The sequence below is a fragment of the Urocitellus parryii genome, chromosome 4, assembly GCF_045843805.1.
Source record: "Urocitellus parryii isolate mUroPar1 chromosome 4, mUroPar1.hap1, whole genome shotgun sequence".
Lineage (NCBI taxonomy): Eukaryota > Metazoa > Chordata > Mammalia > Rodentia > Sciuridae > Urocitellus > Urocitellus parryii.
The window spans coordinates 198235217-198257883 of record NC_135534.1 but is presented as its reverse complement, the minus strand read 5'-3'; the positions used below and the strand labels follow the sequence as shown (position 1 = coordinate 198257883).

Here is a 22667-nt window from a genome sequence, read left to right as displayed (position 1 = left end):
GTCAGAATGCAGGAGATGAAGAGAAGGGACCTGGCTGAGCAGGTGAGCCCAAGCAGGTCATGCAGGAACACGGATGGGTCAAGGTTTGTATCCTAGGAAAGAGCGCTCTGCTTACAGCTTGGGAAATGGGTTGTAGGAGAGAAAGGTGGCTTTGGGAGCAATCACACTGATCCAAGTGAAGGAAGAGGTGCAGCAGCAGTGGTATAGAGCCCTAGTGGGGACAATCAGAGTGGGCAGTAAGCAAGAGGAGTCAGGCTTCTGGCTCATGCACTAAGATGGGCTGGTGGCTTCCATTGATGAGGTTGATTCTATGCTCTGTGCATCTTTCTTGCAGGTCTGTTTTTTATTCTTCCCTGCACGGACAGCTTCATCAAAGTGGACATGAGAACCATCTCCTTTGACATTCCTCCTCAGGAGGTGAGGCTGTCTTCTGTGTGGCTAAATGAGGGATCACGTGGGAACGTGCTTTCCACTGAGAGGCATGCTCTTTCAGTCCTGTCTTCCCCTTTTCCACCTCCATGACCTTGAGCAAGATCTTTAATTTCTGTGTCTCAGTTTCCTCATCTATAAAATGAAGGTTATAATAGTAGGGTCCACTTTATAGGGTTATGGTGAAAGCTAATGAGATAGTATATGTGAAGTGCTTAGGACAGCATCCAATAAAGAGCAAACACTATATGTTACTTGCTATTATTATTAAAAAACAGTGTAATAATAATGGAAGTGTAATGCTTAAAACCATCATTCTTGTCATGATTTTACTACCACAATTCTCTGTAGGTTTCAGGTAGAAAATCCTATTTAGTTCAATATTTTTTAAATTTTATTTTTAGTTGTTGATGGACCTTTATTTTATTCATTTATTTATATGCTGTACTGAGAGTCAAACCCAGTGCCTCATATATGCTAGGCAGGTGCTCTACCACTGAGCCATAATCCCAGTCCTAGTTCATCATTCTTTTGTGTGTGCATGTGTGTTACTGGAAATCAAACTCAGGACCTATGCATGCTAGGAAAATATTCTACCACTGAGCTATAACCCCAGCCCCAATATTTTTCCTTTTTAAGGTTCTTGACTTTATTCTAGATAAATTGGTTAGAAGCCAAACAATGAGAAGTATTCACTTGGCATTTTAGATATATTGGTAGTTATTTTGTGCTTTTTTTTTTTTTTTTTTACTACTTTCCAAATATTGTCACAGTTGACACAACAGAATCCCTAGAAAGTATATAGTTGCAGTGAGACAAAAGAATCCCTCAGAACAGAGGGCAGAATGAGGACTGAACTCCAGCCCTTCAGATTCCATGTCCAGGGTTAAATGCATTCTACATTAGCTCCACCTTGGCCTTGGGGAAGCGATGGCTGTCCTGGGACCCATGTCTCAGGAGGCACCGTCACCACTGCAGACAAAAAACCTGTGAACCTGGTGAAGAGAGGGATGGAATGGTACTGTCTATGTTTCCTGGCCACAGGCCAGATCCTTAGCATGATGACAGAGCCTGGCCACATTGCCTTCTCTTGTCACAAAAGGCAGAAACCCACTCAGGGACTCCCTTGTTGGTACTGATCCACATAGTTGGTGAGGTCAGACTTTTTAATCCACACATACTTCATGAAGCCAGAAATCATTTTTGCCTACATCTTATAAGAACAAGCCTGAGAACAACTCCACATTATTCTCTGCATTTTTTTTTTTTTTTTTTTTAGCCATCTTTCAAGAAAGGTTGACTCTCAGAAGGAGCCCCTTCTAGGGTTGCTGGGAATTCTGGCATTTTCCTCTGTAAACAGTGCAGGCATCTGGCTGGGTTGCTGGGAGCTTCTGCCTTCCAGCTGCTCTCCTCCCTGCAGGCTGCTGAGCCAGATCGGATTGGAACTTGGCAAGCTCTCCTTTTGCTGATCCCCTGTGAACTTACTGTGAAGGAAGATAAACACTCTGCCTGCCATAAACAGTCGAGAAGCTGCTGCTTTGAGAGCAGCTGTGGCAGCGTCACAGTGGCAGGAATCTGTTTAGGAGTGACACTCGTTTTCCCATCACATCATGGGAAATAATTTTGACACAAGATGGTAATATACTGAAATCCCTCATTTCTCTTCCAAGTTATAGGTATTTTTAGATTACAGAAAAAAAAAAAAGATGACTGCTTTGATGCTTGGCAGGGCCAAACAGCTACATAGCAACATGATTGTAATTACCTTCTATTTACACGGCTCTTTTGCAATTTCAAAAGGACTTTGTTCACAAATGTCTTTCTTTTTGATCTTTTTAAAAAATTTTTTTAAAATATTTTTTTAGTTGTAGATGGACACAATATATTTTTTAAAATATTTATTTTTTAGTTGGACACAATATCTTTATTTAGTTATTTTTATGTGGTGCTGAGGATCGAACCCAGGGCCTCGCATGTGCTAGGTGAGCACTCTACCACTGAGCCACAACCCCAGCCCCCACCCCCCCAACACAATATCTTTATTTTATTTATATTTTTATGTGGTGCTGAGGATCGAACCCAGCCTCACGCATGCCAATCAAGTGCTCCAAACCCAGCCCCTTATTTAATCTTAACAGAAATTTGGGTAGAATTGGGCAGTTACTATTAGCCCCACAGAGGGATGTCTAGGTCAGAGGCTTAAAGTACTGCTAATGGTCACCTGGGTGGGGGCAGGGGCGGATACACAGAACTGGAAGCACAGTCCAGGGCTTGGACTTCACACCTGTGCTTTTCACCCATCATTCTTCCGGAGACCACATTTCAATTTGGTTCATCTCCCACTTCCTGACCACCTGCCATGTATCAAGCGCTCTGCCAGTGCTGGAGATACAAAGAAAAACCTCCCCCAAGAAATGCACAGTCTACTATAGAAGTGGAGGGACCATTAAACAATGTTACTCCAGCACAGTGCAGCGGATGTGCAGGGGAGGGTGCTGACTCTGGCAGGTGGGGCTGGGAAGTTGCACAGAGAGGGACACTTGAATGATGACTAGAAACATGCCAGTCTCTTTTTGTGAGGGACAGAGCAGAGGACAGCCAAGCAGAGGACAGTACTAGCATAAAGGCCTTGGGACACAAACTTGGCATATGCAGGGAACCCACATGTGGCCTGATATGAAGTGTGCAGGAGCAGAGAGGTATAATAGGGCCAGATGTCAAAGGACTTTGTCTTGAAGGTGGTAGGGAGCCATTGAAGCATTTGTGTCAGAGAGAACTGAATTAGGGCCGAAGTTGCAAGACCATTTTTGCATAGATACAGGTGCTTCTTTACATGGCCCAGTTTTATCCCGATAAACAAGTTGAAAATATTGTGCGTTTAAGACATCCACCCTACTGAGCCACATAGTAACCCCTATGCTACAGGGAGTCATCAGGTGTTTTGCCTCATGGTCCTGGGCCAACTGAGAGCTGCAGCTCACTGCTGCTCCTCAGGGTCATAAGAGACTCACATGACACTGCATATCGCTGGACGGAATTCAAAATTTGAACTTCAGTTTCTACTAAACACCTATTGATTTTGAACCTCATAAATAAGCTGAACTATCTTAAGTCAACCTGCTGTATTGGGGATGAATTCCAGACAAATTGAAATGGCTTTTTTCCTCATTGTTTAACTTCTTACAGCTAACAAGGTCGGTGTTTTACCTAATTCAGTTAACATCATTATTTAAGAGGAAAAAAATAATAATAAAGATAGCTCTTGTCATGTGTCAGGCACTATTCTTAGCACGTAAATGGATTAACGCACTAATTCAAAGAATGGTCTTCGGAAGCAGGTACTGTTATTAGTCTTCACTATATAAGTGAGGAAACTGAATCCCAGAGAAGTTTTCCTGGTGCCTCTCACTCAGAAAACATTTTAGTTCAAAACAGAGTTCTGCCATGTTAAGCATTTTTATGTATCATGCTGTAAATCTAGACATATGTTTTGTTGTTTTTGATGTACTGGGGATTGAACCCAGGGGCACTCTGTACTTACCTGCACCCCCAGCTCTTTTTATTTTGAGACAGGGTCTCACTAAGTTGCTGAGGCTGGCCTTGAATTTGCAATCCTCCTGCCTCAGCCTCCCCAGTTGCTGGGATTACAGGCGTGCACCACCGTGCCTGGCTGTGAATATACTCTTTCCCTGACCTTGCCCTATAAACATTCCTCATGCACTTTTGCTCAAGTTATGCTGTGCTACTTGTGGTTCATGAGAACTTGGCTCCCTCCTGCCTCTGTGTCTTTTCACACATGATTCTCTCTGTGTTGAACCCTTGCTGCTCCACCCTCAGAACATTTTTAGTCATTCCATTTATTTATTCCTTCTGAAAGTCAATCTTCCTTGAAAGATGGCTTTTAAAAATGTAGAGAATAATGTGGAGTTCTCAGGCTTGTTCTTATAAGATATGGGTAAAAATGACTTCTGGCATCACAAAGTATGTGTGGATTCAGTTGAGTTTTCACCCCATCTCATCTCTTAAAGCCTCCTTGATTCCCCCACAGCCTTAAAAGTAGTGGCCAAGTTTTTTCATACCTTTATGCCTAATCTGGTTCCTGCTATTGAGTGGCATCTCAAAGTATGTTGACTGACTGAAGGAGTTAATGGACTTAATGAATAAATGAGTGTGTTTTATTAAGTTTCTGAAGATAACTTTCTGATACTTTATTAAAGAAAATCAGCTAGCATTCTACCATGCTCTGTAGATAACATTTCTTACAATTAGGAAATGGTTGGTTGACAGATGTAGAATTACTTCCCTCATCTTGCAGATCCTCACAAAGGATTCGGTGACCATCAGCGTGGATGGGGTGGTCTATTACCGCGTTCAGAATGCCACCCTGGCTGTGGCAAATATCACCAACGCAGACTCAGCCACCCGTCTTTTGGCACAAACTACTCTCAGGAATGTTCTGGGCACCAAGAACCTTTCTCAGATCCTCTCTGACAGAGAAGAAATTGCACACAACATGCAGGTAAGGAATGCACCCACTAGAGACTGGAAACCGAAGCAAAGCGCTGGTGGTTGTGTGAGAATCTGGCCTTTTTTTTTTTTTTTTTTTAACCTTCATAGTAAGGTTCCTCAGGCTTGATGGAAGGAGATGCTTTTCACACTTAGAGTTCATGGGTTCATAACACCCTGACACAAGTGTCCTTTTTATACATATACTTTTGTATTTCTTTTTTCCTGTATCAGTATTAATCTTTTTATTTAAGCATAATAGTTCAGAGGTTGTCCTGCAAGGCAGGCAGGTATTGAAGCTTTATTCTGTGTGTGAGTCCCAATCTTGCTTGAGTAGAAGATGTTAAGTAAAGAGTTAAAAGTCTGAATTCTTACTATTTGTGCAGACTTCATTGTGGGTCAAATCTCATTTGATACTCTCTACAACCTTATGAAATAATATGGTTTCATTTCTGCCTTTTTAAAGGAGGAAAGTGAAACACAAAGAAGTAATATGGTTTACACATGTGCTTAGGGTCATATGTATAGCCCCCAGCCTGGCCACCTGTTTCTGAAAGTAAAGTTTCATTGGAATACAGCCACGTGCATTCCCTTGTGTATTCCCATGGCTGCTATTGACCTGGAGCAGCGGGTTGAACAGTTGTGACCAGACTGCAAAGAAGCGAATCTTGTGCGGCCCTGCTAGAAGAGCATGCCAAGCCCTGCATTAGCTTATTAGCAGCCAAGTCAGGGTCAGTTCTCCAGTGACCCAGTCCCTCCCCAGCATATTCCTTCCACTGCAGGTTAACCCTTCCTCTGCCACTCTCCCCCAGCACCTTATCTGCTCCACATCCCAATGGGTGCAGCCATCTGGGCTGGGCTGGGCTGACCACATTTACTTGCCTTCTCTCCTCCTGACAGTGTACTCTGGATGATGCCACCGACGACTGGGGAATAAAGGTGGAGCGTGTGGAAATTAAGGATGTGAAGCTGCCCGTGCAGCTCCAGAGAGCTATGGCTGCCGAGGCAGAAGCGTCCCGGGAGGCTCGAGCCAAGGTAATGTTTTCTGGGTTGTTTTTCTTTTATTCATTATTTTATTTATTTATTTTAGTTTCTTTTTATTTATTTATTTATTTATTATGTATTATACATGACAGCAGAATGCATTTTCAACTCATAGTACACATATAGAGCACAATTTTTCATGTCTCTGGTTGTACACAAAGTAGTGTCACAACTTGTGTGTCTTCATACATGTACTTAGGGTAATTCCACGATCTTTCCTACCCCCATGCCCCCTCCCTTCCCCTCCCTCCCTTTTGCCCTTAGTTTGTTTTCTTACTGAAATTTTAAATTTCAAATACAGTAAAACACACTTGTTGTAAAACATCAAAACAGTTCCACAGTGTTTAGTGAAAGTGGAAGCACCCCTCATCACCCCAAATCCTGTTCCCCAGAGGCCACACTCTTGACATATCAGTGTACTGAGATGTTTTTTTGACTGGGTTGTTGCATTATTGGCTTGTTTGTTCTATGAAGTAGGGTCACAGGGTTCATAGTGCCCTGTACCTTGTTCTTTTCCCTTAATATCTAATGGACATATCATTCCATTAGAGTCAGCTCATTTTTTCATGACAGTGAGCCCCAACTTTATTCTTTATTCCAACTTTATTCAGCCCACTGTCAAGGGCAGATTGACAGTTTGAGAGCAGATGGGCATCACTTCAGTTTGTTGTCATCCATTCCTCACTTATTCTGTCTTCTCTTTCACTCTCTTTTCAGGACCTTCTTCCTTCTTCCTATTACCTCTTCCTCTTCTTTCCTTTTTCTGACATGTGCTCTTTCTCCTTTCTCTTTGTCACCATCCTTGCCTTTGAGACATTAATGTATAACAATATAGGAATATCTCACCAAACCCCAAGATAGGAAGTAGAGTCAGGCCTCACCAAAACCCGATGCAGGAACAAGAAGGCGTTAACACTAAAGGGAGCTGGTCATCCCATTTCTGAGCCCACATCGCTCTATAGCTGTGTGGGGAGGACATCTGACTCCAAGATTCACCTGCATTCACAGGTGACCAGTAAAGGAGGCCAACCAGTCCTGATTGCACATGTGCAGAAGAAAGATTCTCTTCAATCCAACTTTGGCCAAAGCCCACAGCCCCACTCTGCCACAGAACCCTGTCCTTCTCTTCTCTTAGGATGCCCTTTAAATGATAAATTGGTCACTATAATTTCTTAGTACCAAATAGAAAAGTACCCCATTTGACATGCTGCCTCCAGAATATTCTATTAATCATAATTTTTAGGTTTTCCTAATGTGATCATCAGTGTTCATGATAATAACCTGAAGATACTTAAGAATCCTCAAGTGTCTTCTTTCAAAATTGTCACTTCTAGCCAAGCTTGCTGGCAGCACACATCATGATCCTAGCTCCTTAGGAGACTGAGGCAGGGGCTCACAAATTTGAGGCTTGTCTGGGAAACTTAGTGAGATGCTGTCTCAAAAATAAAATGAAAATTTAAAAAGGCCTGGGGATGTAGCTAAGTGGTAGAGAGCTTGCCTAGCATGCACAAAGCCCTGGGTTCAATCCATACTTGTGCACGTGTGCACACACACCTGTCCCTTTTAAAAGACTAATTATATTTATGACAGTGTTAGCAAATGTTCCCTATTAGTGTCTAATTATTCTGAAAATCAGGAATTGCTTTTACTAGAATCTGTCATTAATCAAAAGCCCCTTTTCTAAACCATATTAAATAATATACTTTCCCACACAGACTACATAGACTGTCAGCACTTGAAGAATCCTCAGAAACTGTCTTCCAAAAGTGACACATACCTCACCCAGTTGTGCACACATACACACCCTTGTTCCTGTGCTAGTAATTAAGCACAGCACGTTTTCCACTAAGCTTGACCTCAGAATCCTTCTGTAGCACTCTAAGTAACAACCCTCAACTGCTAGGAGTTAGCCCTAAAAATGAAATTTGTTTACCATCATTGTCAAAACAAAAATAGAAGCCATGGGCATAAATTCATGTTCTCATGGAAAATAGGGGGTTATCATTTCTTCAACAAATAAATTTCAGAGGAACAGAAAGAGGGGTTAGGAGAACCTATAGATGAAAAGTCAGAGAAAATTTCCTGAAGTTAATTAGCCATCAGAGAAATGCAGATTCAAATGCAGATGCCACCCTAGATAGCCACCAGAATGGCTTGGGCGGGGGAGTAAGAAAGGGACCAAAAGTAGCAGGAGAAGAACTGGAAATTCACTGCTCAGGAGAGTGTCTGTTGGTCCAAGCAGTGTGGAAAAGAGTCTGGTAGCATCTATCCAAACTGAAAGTTTTCATACCACCCTGGTAAGTATGTATCTTATGGAAATGCTTTCATTCATTCTTTCGTTTCCCAAAAGGCAGGCACTGGGAGATTCACAGTAGCACTGCCTCTTCGACACAAACTAGAAACTACCCAAATGTCCCTTGCTAGGTGAAGAGATAAATTGTGGTTGAGTCACATGAATGAACATTATAGCAGAAGATGAATGTGTAACCGCTCGTGACATAATTTGAGGAGAAGCAGCCAGATACAAAAGAGGACCAATTTTCCACACATTGTACTGCACATTAGTCAAACCTCTTTTTAAAGGTTTTAGACCTATACTCAGAATGTAGCATCTATGGTGCTTCATGCTCCCTTCCTTCTTTTGATAGCTCTCAGAAAAAATGCCTGGCACGTGCTGTCCAGCTTGTATTTCTGAGGTTAGTGGTCTATTGAAAGAATGGAGGGCAAAACCACACAAGATCTTTTTTTCTCTTCCCTTCCCTCTGACCAGCCCACCTGGTCTCAGGAAGGTTACAGGCAATGCCAGTCTCACAGAATCTGAGGATTTTTCAAGTGCTGATAGTCTATGTAGTCTGTGTGGGAAAGTCTATTATATCCCATGTGAAAAGGTTACTATTTAAGACGTCAGATCTGTGTGGCTGGCAGTGGAGCTCAGTGGTAGAGTACTTGCCTAGCGTGCACAAGGCTCTGGGTTCCATCCCCAGCACCACAAAAACAAAGAAAGAAATAAAATGATGATCTATGAACATGGAGAGTTGATTGATGTGCAGTTACTGCACGCTTAGCAAAAGCCGCACACACCCACAAGGAGCTTGCTTTGCTGAACGGAGTGTACTCAGCCTGTATCTAGACAAAGCCTGCGGTGTTATGTTCACGTCTTTGGCAGCTTGCTTAGAGCAGCTTTTCAGCAAACAAAATGTGTGCCCATCCTGGTGGTCTGGCTTCCCCGCCAAGAGATTGTGTATTGATTGGTGGTGGGAAATGAGATATCTTTGCAGTTGGTCCATGTCCAGAGGAAAAAAAGTGCCTAATTGGACATATGAGATGAGATGGAAAAAAAATCAGAGCCTGCTGTTCCCATGCAGGCCTCTGTAAGGCTTGCCTTGGAGTACAGTTACATAGCTCTCTTTGAGTGTGTCTGGCATTCGCCCCTTCTCATAGAGCTAGCTAGGACACAATGGTTTGCCTTGATAAGGTTTTTATCCTGCAAATTGCGTCCCTTCTCTCACTAAGTACTATCCCTTGTCTTTCTGTTAATGGCACTTCCAGTGCAACCAAAACCTCAAAACTTGGGACTCAGCCCCTGTCCGCTCCCTCCCCATGCCCAGTCAGCCTCTAAGTTCTGTTGTTTCCCACTCCCATCACTCCCCAGTCCATCTTGTCCCCAGTCCCCAACACCAGTGAATCCCACTGACCCCTCTAAAGCAGTTCCACTAACGGCTCCCAATCTCTTCCTTTCTAAATTCAGCACCCCTCAGTGTTTTCCAGCTAGCACTGATGAGTTTACTCATCTACAGAACGGAGACCAAACACCTTGGCCTTCACTGCCCTGGGAGCCCTGGCCCTGTTCACCTCTTCCTCACAGTGTTCAACTTGTCACGGTTTTGTCAGCATTTATCACACTAGAAAGAAAAGGTCTGTCCCAGCTCTGTGTCCCCTACTTGACCAGAAGCTGTAGGAAGCCAGTGTTGCTGCCCTCCACCCCCAGCTCCTGCAGGGAGGGGCTCACTAATACCTAGAAGGCCCCCAAAGTTTTCTGCATAAGCAAATGAAATCTCATGGGGCACAAGAGCATTGCTGCCATTCTGATAATCACAAAATACTATGAAGCATGTATTTTGAGATCCCTGTGGGACAACATGGTGAAACTGCAATTTTAATCTTGATAATTATGGTATTTTTGTACCTTTTCCTCTTCTAGGACTTATGAATTGAAATTAGCAGCCTTGATTTAGATTCTAAATCTTGTGTGCATTAATTAAAGTATAGTTGGATTCCAAGATCAGGTCTTGGCTTGTCACTTGCCATTCTTTTGTAGCAATTTCCACTCATTCATGTAACCCTTTATATACCTTCTTTCTTCCTCACACTGGTCCTATGAATAAGTTGTGTCCTATTTTAAGAACAAGAAGCTGAGCCAGGTAAGGTGGCACATGCCTGTAATCCCAGCATCTCAGGAGGCTGAGGCAGGAGGATCCCAAGTTCAAAGCCAGTCTCAGCAACAGTGAGGCACTAACCCTGCCTCTAAATAAAATACAAAATAGGGCTGGGGATGTGGCTCAGTGGTTGAGTGCTCCTGGGTTGAATCCCCAATCCCAACCCCCACCAAAAAAAAAAAGAATAACAAGCTGAGATTCGGATGTAAAATAATCCCTGAGAACATATGACTAGGGCTGGGGATGTGGCTCAAGCGGTAGCGCTCTCGCCTGGCGTGCGTGCGGCCCGGGTTCGATCCTCAGCACCACATACCAACAAAGATGTTGTGTCTGCCGAGAACTAAAAAATAAATATTAAAAACTCACTCTCTCTCTCTCTCTCTCTCTCTCTCTCTCTCTCTCTCTCTCTCTCTCCTCTCTCACTCTCTCTTTAAAAAAAAAAAAGAACATATGACTAGTAAGTGTTACATTTGGAATTTTAGCTTAAATATCATTAGCTCCCTCCAAAACCCCTGTTCTCTCCACCATCCAGTGATCTGCAAATATTTTTGCCCATATAAACACTTAGAGAATTTTAAAGTTATATATTCTACTTCAAATTGGCATGTAAAAATTTTTATCTTCAATGTAGGTACTTGCCAAGCATCTAATTTCTGGCATGTTGTAAAAATTGACATTTTAAAGTGAAACTGTTAACATCATTCTTATAAATGTATCCTATGAAATTTAAGCAACATAATGACTCAATCCCCTATTTAAAAATATGTGGATACACCCTTTTTAACATCGGGTATATTGTGTCTTTTTCTTCTTGAGCTTATATTTCCATTCCACCTCCCCAGACATTCTTTCCCTAGTATATTTTACTACCGTATTGTGACACAATTAGTATATGTTAGAATTAATTTTAAAATTTTTCCTATGATTATAAATAAGATTGTAAAAATGTTTCAGAGTTTCTCCTAAATAAGAAACATTTTTTTTTACTAGAAATGGTTCTCTTAAATGCAACAAATGAGGAATTAAACCATAACTATGTGTGTGGCTATTATTGCTAGAATATGACAATTCAGCATCAATTTTATTTCCTTTTTTAGTTTTACAAACATAAGAACTAGGAAAACTTATGAGAAGTAAAGTTTTGTTTGAAGTAACATCATGAAATTCTTAGTGCATGGTAAAAAGTGTGGTAAAAAGTCATAGAGCAATCTTTCGTCAAAATATATTTTTATTTTTTAATGATCTATCAGTTTGCAGTTCAGTAAGATTCTCTTTTCTTTCTTGGGAAGCTGTCTGATTGCTAGAGGATTTGTATCCAGTCCTCACAGTCGCTCACTCTCTCAACCTCCACATAGTATTGTAACTTGTCCTTGGTAAAAGAGAGTGTCTTGAGCCAGGCATAGCCTCAGGCAAATTAGTTAGGAAACCAAATCTAGAAGCTGAGTATCTAGAAATCTAGGAGTTGATTTCCTTGGAACTATTCTGGCATACTCCTGGGCAGTTTTGGGTACCACCTAAGGTACCCCAGTTTGAAGATGGCTGCATGACGGCACCTGGGGTTTTCTAGGCTGACCTCTCCTCCCTCCTCCATAGGTTATTGCAGCTGAGGGAGAAATGAATGCGTCCAGAGCTCTGAAAGAAGCGTCCATAGTTATCACCGAGTCTCCTGCAGCCCTTCAGCTCCGGTACCTTCAGACACTGACCACCATTGCTGCGGAGAAAAACTCAACTATTGTCTTCCCTCTGCCCATAGATATGCTGCAAGGCATCATGGGGGCAAAACACTGAGCCACCTAGGTCAGTGCAGAGGTGAGCTCTGTGCTGCCAAGGATGAAGTAGGGGACCAAATTAGCCTTCAGCTCACAAAGAGTAGGGCAGGGAGCCTTGATTATCCTCCCTCTTTCCTTTTCTATATGTATGTGGATTATGGGGTTTTTAGAATGTATAGTGATCATAAAAGTAGATGAAAGAATTGATAGCTTATAAATACTGAGAAAGATTGGTGATTTATATGATAATCTACCGTTTTAAATATTTAAGAGTTTGCATTTGTAAGTTGGTCTGTAATAGGTTAAGTCCTTCTTCTTTCCACTTCTGTTGAGTAGTTCTGCACCCTCTCTCAACAGCCAGGCCAGAGTCGAGAGCATAGTTCAGGACTGCCACCTGATACCCTGGCGGATACGTGATTTGCAGAAAGTGATGTCCTTGTGCTATAACCAGCCCCTCTGGGCTGCATGTGCCTTACTTCTAGGGAATCTTTTAAGGACATTTTTCCTAATGTCCATTTACTTTCTGAACCCAGACTATATTTCAAAATGATGCTCATTGGATGGTAGGTATTTTCTTGTCTACAACTGCCAGAGTTTGAGGAAGTGGTCAAGATCAGTGAAAACGACTTTTTAAAGTCACTATTGGGCAGTCCCTTTGAAAATAGTAGATACATTTTTAACTTCTTTGAGCCTCCTTAATGAGTAAATGATTCCTCCGTGGTCTCCTTCAAGCCAGCTAAATAGTGATCATAAAAACAATATGATCATAAAAACAAATGTGTTTTTTCTCACTTTTGCCTATTTTCACATATCAGGTTTTGAATAGTTCTGATTTTTTTTTTTTTTTGAATTTTTAATATTTATTTCTTAGTTTTCGGCGGACACAACATCTTTGTTGGTATGTGGTGCTGAGGATCGAACCCGGGCCGCACGCATGCCAGGCGAGCGCACTACCGCTGAGCCACATCCCCAGCCCCTGATTTTTTAAATAAAAGTTTTTTCTAAGTTCTATGAACAATTGTTATATACGCATTTGAATCACCAAGGGCTAAGAGACTTTTTTATAAATGTCTTCAGAAAACTATTATATTTTCCAGTCTGCATGCTGTTAACTGTAGTACTCTGTGAAATATTCTGGTTACCAATCCCATTCATTTAGCTGTACAAGGAATTCACCATATATTGGGCATGTAATTCCCAATGATCTGGGGCAGACCCTGTTAAGCTTTGGATGTCAAGATAGATGTGAGATTTTCCTTTGCCTCGTTGTACTTTCTCAATCACATATGCCTATGCTGAAAGAGGAAGGGGTCAGCCCTTTTGGACCACCGTTTCTTAGTCTGTAACATCAGGAAGCTCCTTCCATTTTGCAAGTGCCTATAAATTTGAGCAACCTGGCCTGGACAGCTATCTGGTGACATTTGCGACACTTCCTCTCTGAGGCTCTAAATTCACCTACTGAAGTCTAAAAATAACAGTTTCCTTTCCCGGCACCACTCTTGATTCCTGCCCCTAGCTAAAAGCCCTCTGATGGTCCCAGCCTCTGGATGTCACTTCCCCTACACCCCATTTCCAATCTTATTTTTAAGAAAGCCTTGAATGCCGTATCCAGGTTCCCAGCTATATTAGAAGCCTAGGCAGCCTTTCAGCTCGGGACTCGAATTGCATTTATATTTTGAATTTTGAATGATGGCATTGTTTGTTTTGCGATGGGGCTCACCCTTGGCCACTGAGGACCAAGAAACCCCGAATCCTGATGAGACTGTCTTCTCAGATGAAGAGCAACAGTGCTCTTGGTTCCATGACTTTCCCTTTCTGCAGATACAAAATGACCTTCGCTTTTCATCTTTGTGTATTCCTAGCCCTTTAGGCTACGTGGCAGGGATGGGGAGCATATAGGTAGCTCTGGGATGAGAGCCCTGGTGCAAGGGATCTTTCCACGCGGCCTCCCCTCCCAAAAATGTACATAATAAAGTGTGTGCACTTGAACTCGTTTTCTCTGGGTGAGAGTCTATTTCCATGCCTACTTAGAATATGTGTATTTCATTTTTCAGAAGTGTCCCATCAGATCTCCCAGGAGCTGACTGTCTGCCTTGGCCACACTCTCCCTGGGGAGTTTGAGAACCACATAACCCCCCACAGAGCCTCGTCCAGCTTCATCTCCCCTTGCCTTCTTCCAACTGGGATAGGAACCCACTTCTTAACTGTCACTCAGATAATCACACAGACCTACTTCTACTTAAAATAATGACATAAACCAGGCACAGGCCTGTAATCCCAGCATCTTGGGAGGCTGAGTCACGAGGATCGTGAGTTCAAAGCCAGCCCCAGCAATGGTGAGGCACTTAGCAACTCAGTGAGACCCTGTCTCTGAATAAAATTACAAAAATAGGGTTGGGGATGTGGTTCGTGGTTGAGTGCCCCTGAGTTCAATCCCCAATACCAAAAATAATAATAATAATGACATAAAACCAATGGGTTTCACTTGCAACATCTGACCTTTGAAGAACTGTCGTGAGTGAATGGTGACCTCCATTTGTACAGCACCAAACACCAATCACCTGGCCTTGTCAAATATTTGTACATATGTTCTCAAAACAGTTTCATGAAATACTTTGTTATCCCCACTTTGTAGATGAGGACATTGAGGTTCAAAGGTAAAAACTTAGCCAAAGTCACATGGGTGGTAAGGAACAGAGCTGGCATTCAAACCAAGACACCTCCTAAGGTGTCTTAACATATCCTTGCTGCTTACCTCCATCCCTTTTACATGCATTACACCACTGGTTGTTTTTTATATAGATCACAAGTTTTTCAAAACTGTCATGCCTAAGCAAGCCTCAAACTTTACTTTGGGGTCATCTGATCTAGCCAAAGTTCAGTACAAATGAGGGTAGTTGAGTGGGTGTTTGTAACCAGAGTGTGTTAACAAATCACTGGCCTGAGCGGAAGGAAATCAGGGTTCTGTGGACTTTGAGCTTATGCAGCCCTTGGCAGTATATTATATCTTGTGATGCCCATGGCACCAGGTCCTCCTGAGGTCAGATAGTTAAGAATGAACTTGGAGTCCTTCCTACTCATCAATGGTTTTCAAACTTCTTAGCAGCAAGCCCCTTTTTTCAAAGGAAACTATATTCTAGCAAAAGATTTAAATTACCTTTTACCAGGTTAAATTCTTAAATGCACATTTATAACCCTGTAAAGTAAATCAGAGTTATGCAAGAGTTATAATCTTAAATCAGCCTCTGTACTCAACTCATTTCTCTGTTTTGCTTCTAAGTATCAGTGATTCTTATTACCACTTGAAAGATAAAATTTGAATCATATTTTTCAAATCGTGGAGACACCTCAGAATTCTGGCATGATTTATTAACTATCCAGTACAGCTTGCAATGTGACCCGAGAGGAGTCATCCCTTCTCGGCCTCATTTTCCTCACCTGTAAAAGGAGACTGCAGTCCACCTGTTTGGGACTCAGACCTTTAAACACTGTGTTGGACGGGCTGGGGACATAGCTCAGTTTGTAGACTGCTTGCCTTACATGCACAAGGCCATGGGTGGGTTCAATCCCCAGCACCACACACACACACACAAGAATCTGTTGAAAGTTGCAGAGCTTCATCTTTGGAAAGTGCATGCAGAGAATGCACATTCAAATTTGTACACTTAATGGGGAACACTGACCCCACTACCAATATCTACTCAAAGACTTTGGTACCACTGGACTAGATCATCTCTAAGGTCCTAACTTCAAATCTGTACAGCTAACTGAATTGCTCTTACTTCACCGAAACCAAGAAGGCTAAAGGAACCCTATGAATAGATTGCCAAGCTTTCTGCATGATCCCATTGGAGCGTGTTGACCAGGCCATGGGAAACCCCTGGATTCGCTGAGGTGATTTGTGACCATCTCATACAATGATGCTGATAACAGCAGGCCCACAGCAGATCCAGCCTCAGATCATGCTAAGAAAGGAATTGGACTTGTTAATAAAATTCAGCCCTTTTCAAACTACTCCACAGCCAGAAGAGAAGACACTGAAACCGCTGTTAAAACCGAGGTGTTGGGGGTGGGGACTTAGCTCAGTGTGGAATGCTTGCCCAGCATGCTTGAGGCCCCCGAGTTAGACCTCCAGCATCTTAAAAAGTTTTTTTTAGAAAGTTCTAGAGGTTTAGTAACCATAGTGGCTAGGAAGTTTCCCAAAACATTCCTAGAGAAAAAAAAATGGCTATAAATTAAGCCCCCTGAAAATTACAAGATGCCACGAGATTATAAGGATTCACTACCAATAATATTCTTTACTTTCAGCATCAGGATCCAAAATGTCTCCACTAAAATAGTTGTCTACCCAGCACTCATTTACCTCTTCCTCCTTCCTGGGAGCCACGACTTTTAGTTGTCCCCTCGCCCCCATAGAGCTCTTACCTCAGAAGAGGAGTCACCCCCAGCAGCTGGGATGATTTAGCCCATGGATAACTCCTCACTCCTGGCCTACAGTAGGCCATGTGACCCAATATGGAGTCTTGTGAATTTGGGAGGGGTTTCTTCTTCTTACCTTTCTTGGAAAAATTCTAGAAACATCCTTTCGCTTTTCCTCTGGGCATTGCCATGCATGTGTGCAGAGCCAGATATTTCACTACCAGACTGGGGAGGGCAGAGCCAGGAGAATCAACAGGATTCTTTAGTTTGAGTCAACCACAAAGGCCCCCTAAACCCTGGACTTCATATGTGTGAGCACTGCGGTGTGCTCAGGGTTTGATTTGGTTTGAGTTGGTTCCCATTGCTCTCAGCCTAATACATCCTATTTGGCCCACAGCACCCAGGGCCTTTCCCTCCATAAATGTACACCATGGACAACACTTTAAATTTTTCATTTTTGAGCACTTACTCTGGTCATATATTGTGTCAAGTGTTGCCTCCTGTATCTTTATAAAAATTCTCAGTGACTAGACACTGTTCTCATTCCCATTTTGCATCTAAGGAAACTGAAGAGCTTAAGACCGCATTGCTAAGAAGTGGTGGAGCTGGAATTGGAACCCTGATGCCAAGCCCAGCTATTGCCCAGGATAGTATATCGCCTCTCAGGAGGTGATAGATGAATACAATATTACCATTTTGCAAATGGAGAATTGGAAGTTCAGAAAAAAAAATTTTTTTGATGCTAAGGATTGAAACCTCATGCTGCTGAATATGAATCTATCACTGATCTACACCCCCAGCTCAGAGGAGAATTTTTAATTAATTTCTAATGTCTTGCACAAAATAAGTACAAAGTAAGTTATCTGTTGAACTGAATTGTCCAAGATCCCACCCAGGATCCTTCAAGATCCTGGCCTATCTCTAAGAGATGCCACTTTGGCATCTAGTTCTAGTTTCACTGTGGCTTCTCAGTTGTGGGACAGTCTAAAGTGATGGTGAAATCTCAGTTGTAGGACAGCTAAAATCTAAAAGTATTAGGAAGAGAAAATATATGGCTGAAGTGAAACTGTTACTGATTTCATTCTTTTGCCCTTGAAGGAAAACTAGGAAGTCAGAGCAATCCAGTGGCCCCAGGCAGTTTCCTCTCTCAGCGCATTGCACAGTTCTCCCTAGAAGTCACAGCCACATCCTGCACCACCGTGTAGACCCAAAGAACTGCCAGGAAGGTCCACCTCCAGTAACCTCCCATGAATTCCCAGGAAGTAAACTGGCTTTCTCCAACAGGTGTCCACCTGCCTCTAGGGAATCCCTACAAGCTTCAGCTGGTAATTGCTGATTGTGTTCCAAGTGTTAAGTTGATTGCTTGCTTTGACCACTTGAAAGCAACTTTTTGCGGGCAGCAGACATCATGGGATCAAGTCCAAACCCTTCCATGTGGCATTCAAGGGCCTTCCCCACAAGTTGCTCAGCTCCAAAGCCTGGCACCACCCAGCTTCTATCCAGCCACATCCGCTGTCTGCCCCTGAGCACACCATTCTCCTTCCTGGCTTCCTGCCGGTGTCCCTGCTGCACCCTCTGCCTGAGAGGACTTACCAATCCCCCATGTTTCACCCGGAAAATTCCTTCTCCACTACCCTCGTCATTTCTATGATGAATCAGAATCTCAGGAGGTAGGGCTCATGGGAACTCATGCTTTTAAAAAGCTCCCTGGATAATTTCAGGGCCCAACCGCTTTGGAAACAACAGTGTAAACACATTCTCTCTCTCTCTCTCTCTTCCCATCACATCACCCTCACACTGGTGTCTGTTCTTCTACAGTCCCACAAAAAAAAAAAAAAAAAAGCTTCACTCATAACTTGGATTGGGTCAGGGTGCAGGGAGTAGCATGGAACAAGAGGGGGAAACTTGGTGAGAAGAATCCAGATGAAGGAGGAGAGGGAATGGGCTCTGCCCTCCAGCAGGTTCCTTGGACTGGTTTGCAACGTCCACAGGGAAAAGATTTTGAAGCAGTTCATGAAAATGTTTAAGAGGGACTTCTGACACCCTGAGCATGAACAGAGATTCAAACCCAAGAGATCACACAGGGCACTGAGGAATCCCTCCCCCACGTCCCAAAGCCTGCAAACTTGGGCACAACCAGGGACAGCTCTTAGGATGGTAGCTGCAGCAGCAGAGATTTCTACAAACAGCTCTGGGACAGCAGAATGTACCTGTGGGAACCAGCAATAGAGAGAAAGATCCAGAAAGATGTCACAGGGTGTGACAGCTATGATGATGCACCTTGCCCAGTTTCTATGAGAGAATGTAACTAAGGGCCCCTCCCCCAACTGCTGGCTTTAGGCTACCCCACAGCTGCCTCAAGGCCATGCCCCTTGATGACAGAACTCAGTGGGGACATAAGACACACCTGCTTGTGAGAGACATGCAACTCCTTCCTTGACTGACTTTGACTCTGGCCCACAACACTTTGAATGAAACCGATATTTGTACACTTAGGTTCACAACAGCATTAACACAACAGCCAAAGTGTGGACGCAACCCAGGTGTCCGTTAGTGGATGTGTGAATAAACAAGATGTGGCGTATACATACAATGGAATATTATCCTGCCAGATAAAGGAATGAAATGCTGGTACATGCTCCAACACAGATAAATTTTGAAAATGCTATTCTAAATGAAACAAGTCCAACACAGACAACAGCTATCTCGACTCCACACAGAGTGGGCAACTTCAGAGACAATGTAGGACAGAGATTTCCTGGGGTTGCGGGGGTGGGGGGCAGATGAAGAATTATCATTTGATTAATGTGCAAGTTACATTACGTATATTGAGGATTATGAAAAAGATTTGGGTATGAAAAAGATAGTGTGATAGCTACTCTGAGTTACATAGTGGATAATATCACTGAATTGTACATTTAGAAATGGCTGAAGGGATGTATATTTTGCTACGTATAGTTAGCTACAACCAAAAACAACAAAAATAGGACTGTGGCTCAGGACTGCTTGAAAGCTTTGCTCAACCTTCCTGACGTCCAGAAGGATGCTTCTGCCAGCCTGCTCTCCTTCTCCACCTAGGTCATACTTGCATCCGGGTCTGATGGCCCTCCCAGTCTTCCTGCGTGGCATTTCCCCCAGTACAGTCTGAGCTCATCTCATCTCAGATCAGCATCTGCTTCTTGGAGGACCAGGATTAGCACCCAGGGTGCATGTAGCTCATCTACTGGTTCCCAAGCACAGGCAAGGTGCCTCTCTGTGCATTTCTCCAAATTACGAGGGACACAGGCAGGAAGACACTATTGCTATCAGGTGTGCAGGGCTGTTGCATGAGGAGAACAGGTAAGGCATGCTAAGTTAACACACTTCAAAAAGCTTTTATTGAATTTAATTTTCAAAGCGCAGATATTTGAGGAAATTCTGCAAGAACCCTGAGATTTTGCAGGGCTGTTTTTGTCTACTGTAAAAAAAAGAAAAAAAAAGAAAGAAAACAAAACAAAACAAAAAAACAAAACAAAAAACCCCACACTCACACACGTCTGGCTCGCCAGAAGATCACTTTGGGAGACAGACAGTTCTAAAAGGCACTGAATAGTGACCCCGGTGGGTCTTGTTGCTCCTCAGGCAGCCAGCTCAGCCAGGGCCCTGTCCAAGGGGTCCACAGACCAGTAGTCGTCATCCCAGCCGAGGAACCAGCCCACAAAGGAGGGGGGCTCGAAGCCTTGCTTCACAACAACGATGGGGGTCCGCCTGTCCCGATTAGCAGGGTCTGTCTCGATGTACCGCTTAGCTGCAGACACACATGTGGGAAAAAGAACCCACAAGAATTTTTAGTGCCTCCCCCACCAGGGAGAGGGTGGTTCAGGACATGAGCTGCCACAAAACTCTCAGCCCTTCCTTGGAGAGGTCCTTTGGAAGACATTAAAGAACTTGCATTTACGTTCCCAGTTCCGAAATCGGCTCCATGAAACTACTAGGGATTTGCCCTCCTACATCAGAACCCTGTTGAGTTCAGCTTTCAGACCTCCTGGACACTGGGTGCAGCTTCTCCTCTGGCCCTTCCTTCCCCTGAGGCTTCCTAAAGCAACCGACGTGGTTTTTTTCACTGCCTGCTATATAATAGGCTTCTGGATGCCCTCCACAAGCCTATGCAATGCCTGGTCCTAGCTGGGCACTATTGGAAGGAGTGGGTGGTCATGGGGCCTTTGGGGAGGTCTTCTGATCACTGGACTTGTGCCCTTGAAGAGGACAGTGGACTTTGCTGCCTCCTCTTTTTCTGAGTCACAACCTGAGGCGGATGGCTTTGCTCTACCACATGCTGCCTCGTCACAGGCCCAAAAGCCACAGGATTGACTGACAGTGGACTGAAACCTCCAAAACCGTGAGCCAAAATAAACCTTTTTCTCTTTATAAAATGATTGTCTCAGGTGTTTCTAATAGTAACAGAGAGCTGACTAATACACCACCCCAGGCAGGGATTACGAGGGACTGACTGTGAAGGAGGAAGTGCTCAACTCCTGATGCTAACTTCCGGACCAGGGCCCTAAGCTGTGCCCACAACCCCACAGCCAAAGATCACACAGACATCCTCACCAGATGACAAGGCTTCCGTCTTTTCCTCTTCTTGGGAATCCTTTCCAACCCAGACAAAGACCTGGAGGTATGAAATGAAAAGTACATGAGGGGCGCTGACCAAATTCCCTGCTGGAGGAGGAATGGGGAGGCGCCAGGTACTGGACAAGACAGAGCCCTCAGCCGACTAACAGAGCCCAGAGCTGGAAGGATGTGGAACAGAGGTCACAAAGTGGTCACCTACAAATGTGTTTGCCCACCCGCCATATGTAATATCTTCTTCCACAAATTCAGGAACCAATGATGACATAGAAGTTTAGATTTCCAACTTCTCTTAAGAAATTAGAGGATCCAGCCGCCCTGGGTGTCCACTCTCACTTGGATGAAGCTGGGCAGATGCAGTTTGCCTCAGGCTCCACCACTCCTCCCCATCTCCCCACCCCCGCCTGACCAGGTGCCATCAGATATGGAGTTGGAGACACCTCTCAAAAAGTTCATGAACAATCCATTTAAAGGGATTTATTTGTTGAACAAATGAGTAACACATTCTTATTCATTTATTCATCCAACACATATATATTGAAAGTCTCCTACGTGCCCATCTCTGTCTGGGTCAACATGGGTCTAAGACTTGGGATAAAAACAGTTCACCACCACTACCACCGCTTGAGCCTTACAAAAAGTTCTATTTCACATAAAAGTCTATTCAGCTTATTTTTATGTCATCTGTTTTTATGCATTTCTAACATTGCTTTCAAGAGCATCTGCCTTGAATGGCCCTGGACAATAAGATGCCCGACTCGATGGCTCTTTATTTATCAGTGTGTTGCCTCCTAAACTGGAAGCCCCTCCAAGGCAGGTACTGTATCTACTTGGCTCATCAGAGGATTCCCAGCACTCAGCATAGTGGTGCTGGCTGAGTGGACCAATAAACAGATGGACAAACTGATTAAGTAGCTCATGGATCAATCAATGACATGTTGGTGCTGATCTTCCAGCTAGGAACCCAAGAAGCAGCCCTGTTGCAGGGATGGGGAGGCTCATGCCCCAGTGGCCATCTATTCCACAACCCCGAGGACTCTGGGAGAAGGCAATCTGATGGGAGGGGTGACCCGACACCCACCCTGAGAATGAGCCCTGGGAGGACAAGGACTCCATTCATCCCTCTATTCCCACCATCCAAAACAGAGAGCACCAGGCACAAAGCAGGCACGCTCAATGGATTCTGGTTAAATGAATGAATGAACAGTACTTTCCCAACTGAGTCCAGCACAACAGTCCCCCTGTAAAAAGAAGCAGAGCCCAGAGCCCTCTGAAACAGAAAGAGGGGCACTTCCAATCCCGCCCCCCATCCCCAGGTGACACAGGAGCTCAGCCTTCTTTACCAACAGGTTTAGGTGAGCGCTCACTATCTGCACCGACATGGTGCACTGCGTCCCCAAGGTAGGAACCCTCACTCCCATTTATGGCAGATGAAGCAGAGGCTTGGAGGGGA

The 22667-nt window shown here is 43.7% G+C and overlaps 2 protein-coding genes across 6 annotated transcripts in view; one reads left to right on the top strand and one right to left on the bottom strand.

Moving 5' to 3' along the window:
• The window catches only part of Stom (stomatin), a 29576-nt gene extending 15046 nt beyond the window's left edge, over positions 1 to 14530 (top strand). Inside the window, exons 4-8 of one of the 2 annotated variants that reach the window (XM_026410355.2) lie at positions 335 to 417; positions 4745 to 4948; positions 5836 to 5970; positions 12009 to 12224; positions 14239 to 14530. In XM_026410355.2, coding sequence (XP_026266140.1) covers positions 335 to 417; positions 4745 to 4948; positions 5836 to 5970; positions 12009 to 12203 — 617 coding nt within the window. In that variant the 3' untranslated portion in view covers positions 12204 to 12224; positions 14239 to 14530. Of the gene's footprint in view, positions 1 to 334; positions 418 to 4744; positions 4949 to 5835; positions 5971 to 12008; positions 14158 to 14238 lie in introns of those variants that run through there. The other variant, XM_026410354.2, reaches the window with a different exon arrangement.
• Positions 14531 to 19957: 5427 nt separating this feature from the next.
• Positions 19958 to 22667, bottom strand: part of Gsn (gelsolin) — a 53357-nt gene continuing 50647 nt past the window's right edge. For all 4 annotated transcript variants that reach the window (XM_026410352.2, XM_026410350.2, XM_026410349.2 and 1 more), the window contains 2 exons: positions 21194 to 21254; positions 19958 to 20390 (listed from right to left, as the gene is read on the bottom strand). In XM_026410352.2, the coding sequence (XP_026266137.2) occupies positions 20221 to 20390; positions 21194 to 21254 (231 nt within the window). In that variant the 3' untranslated portion in view covers positions 19958 to 20220. The remainder of the gene's footprint in view (positions 20391 to 21193; positions 21255 to 22667) is intronic.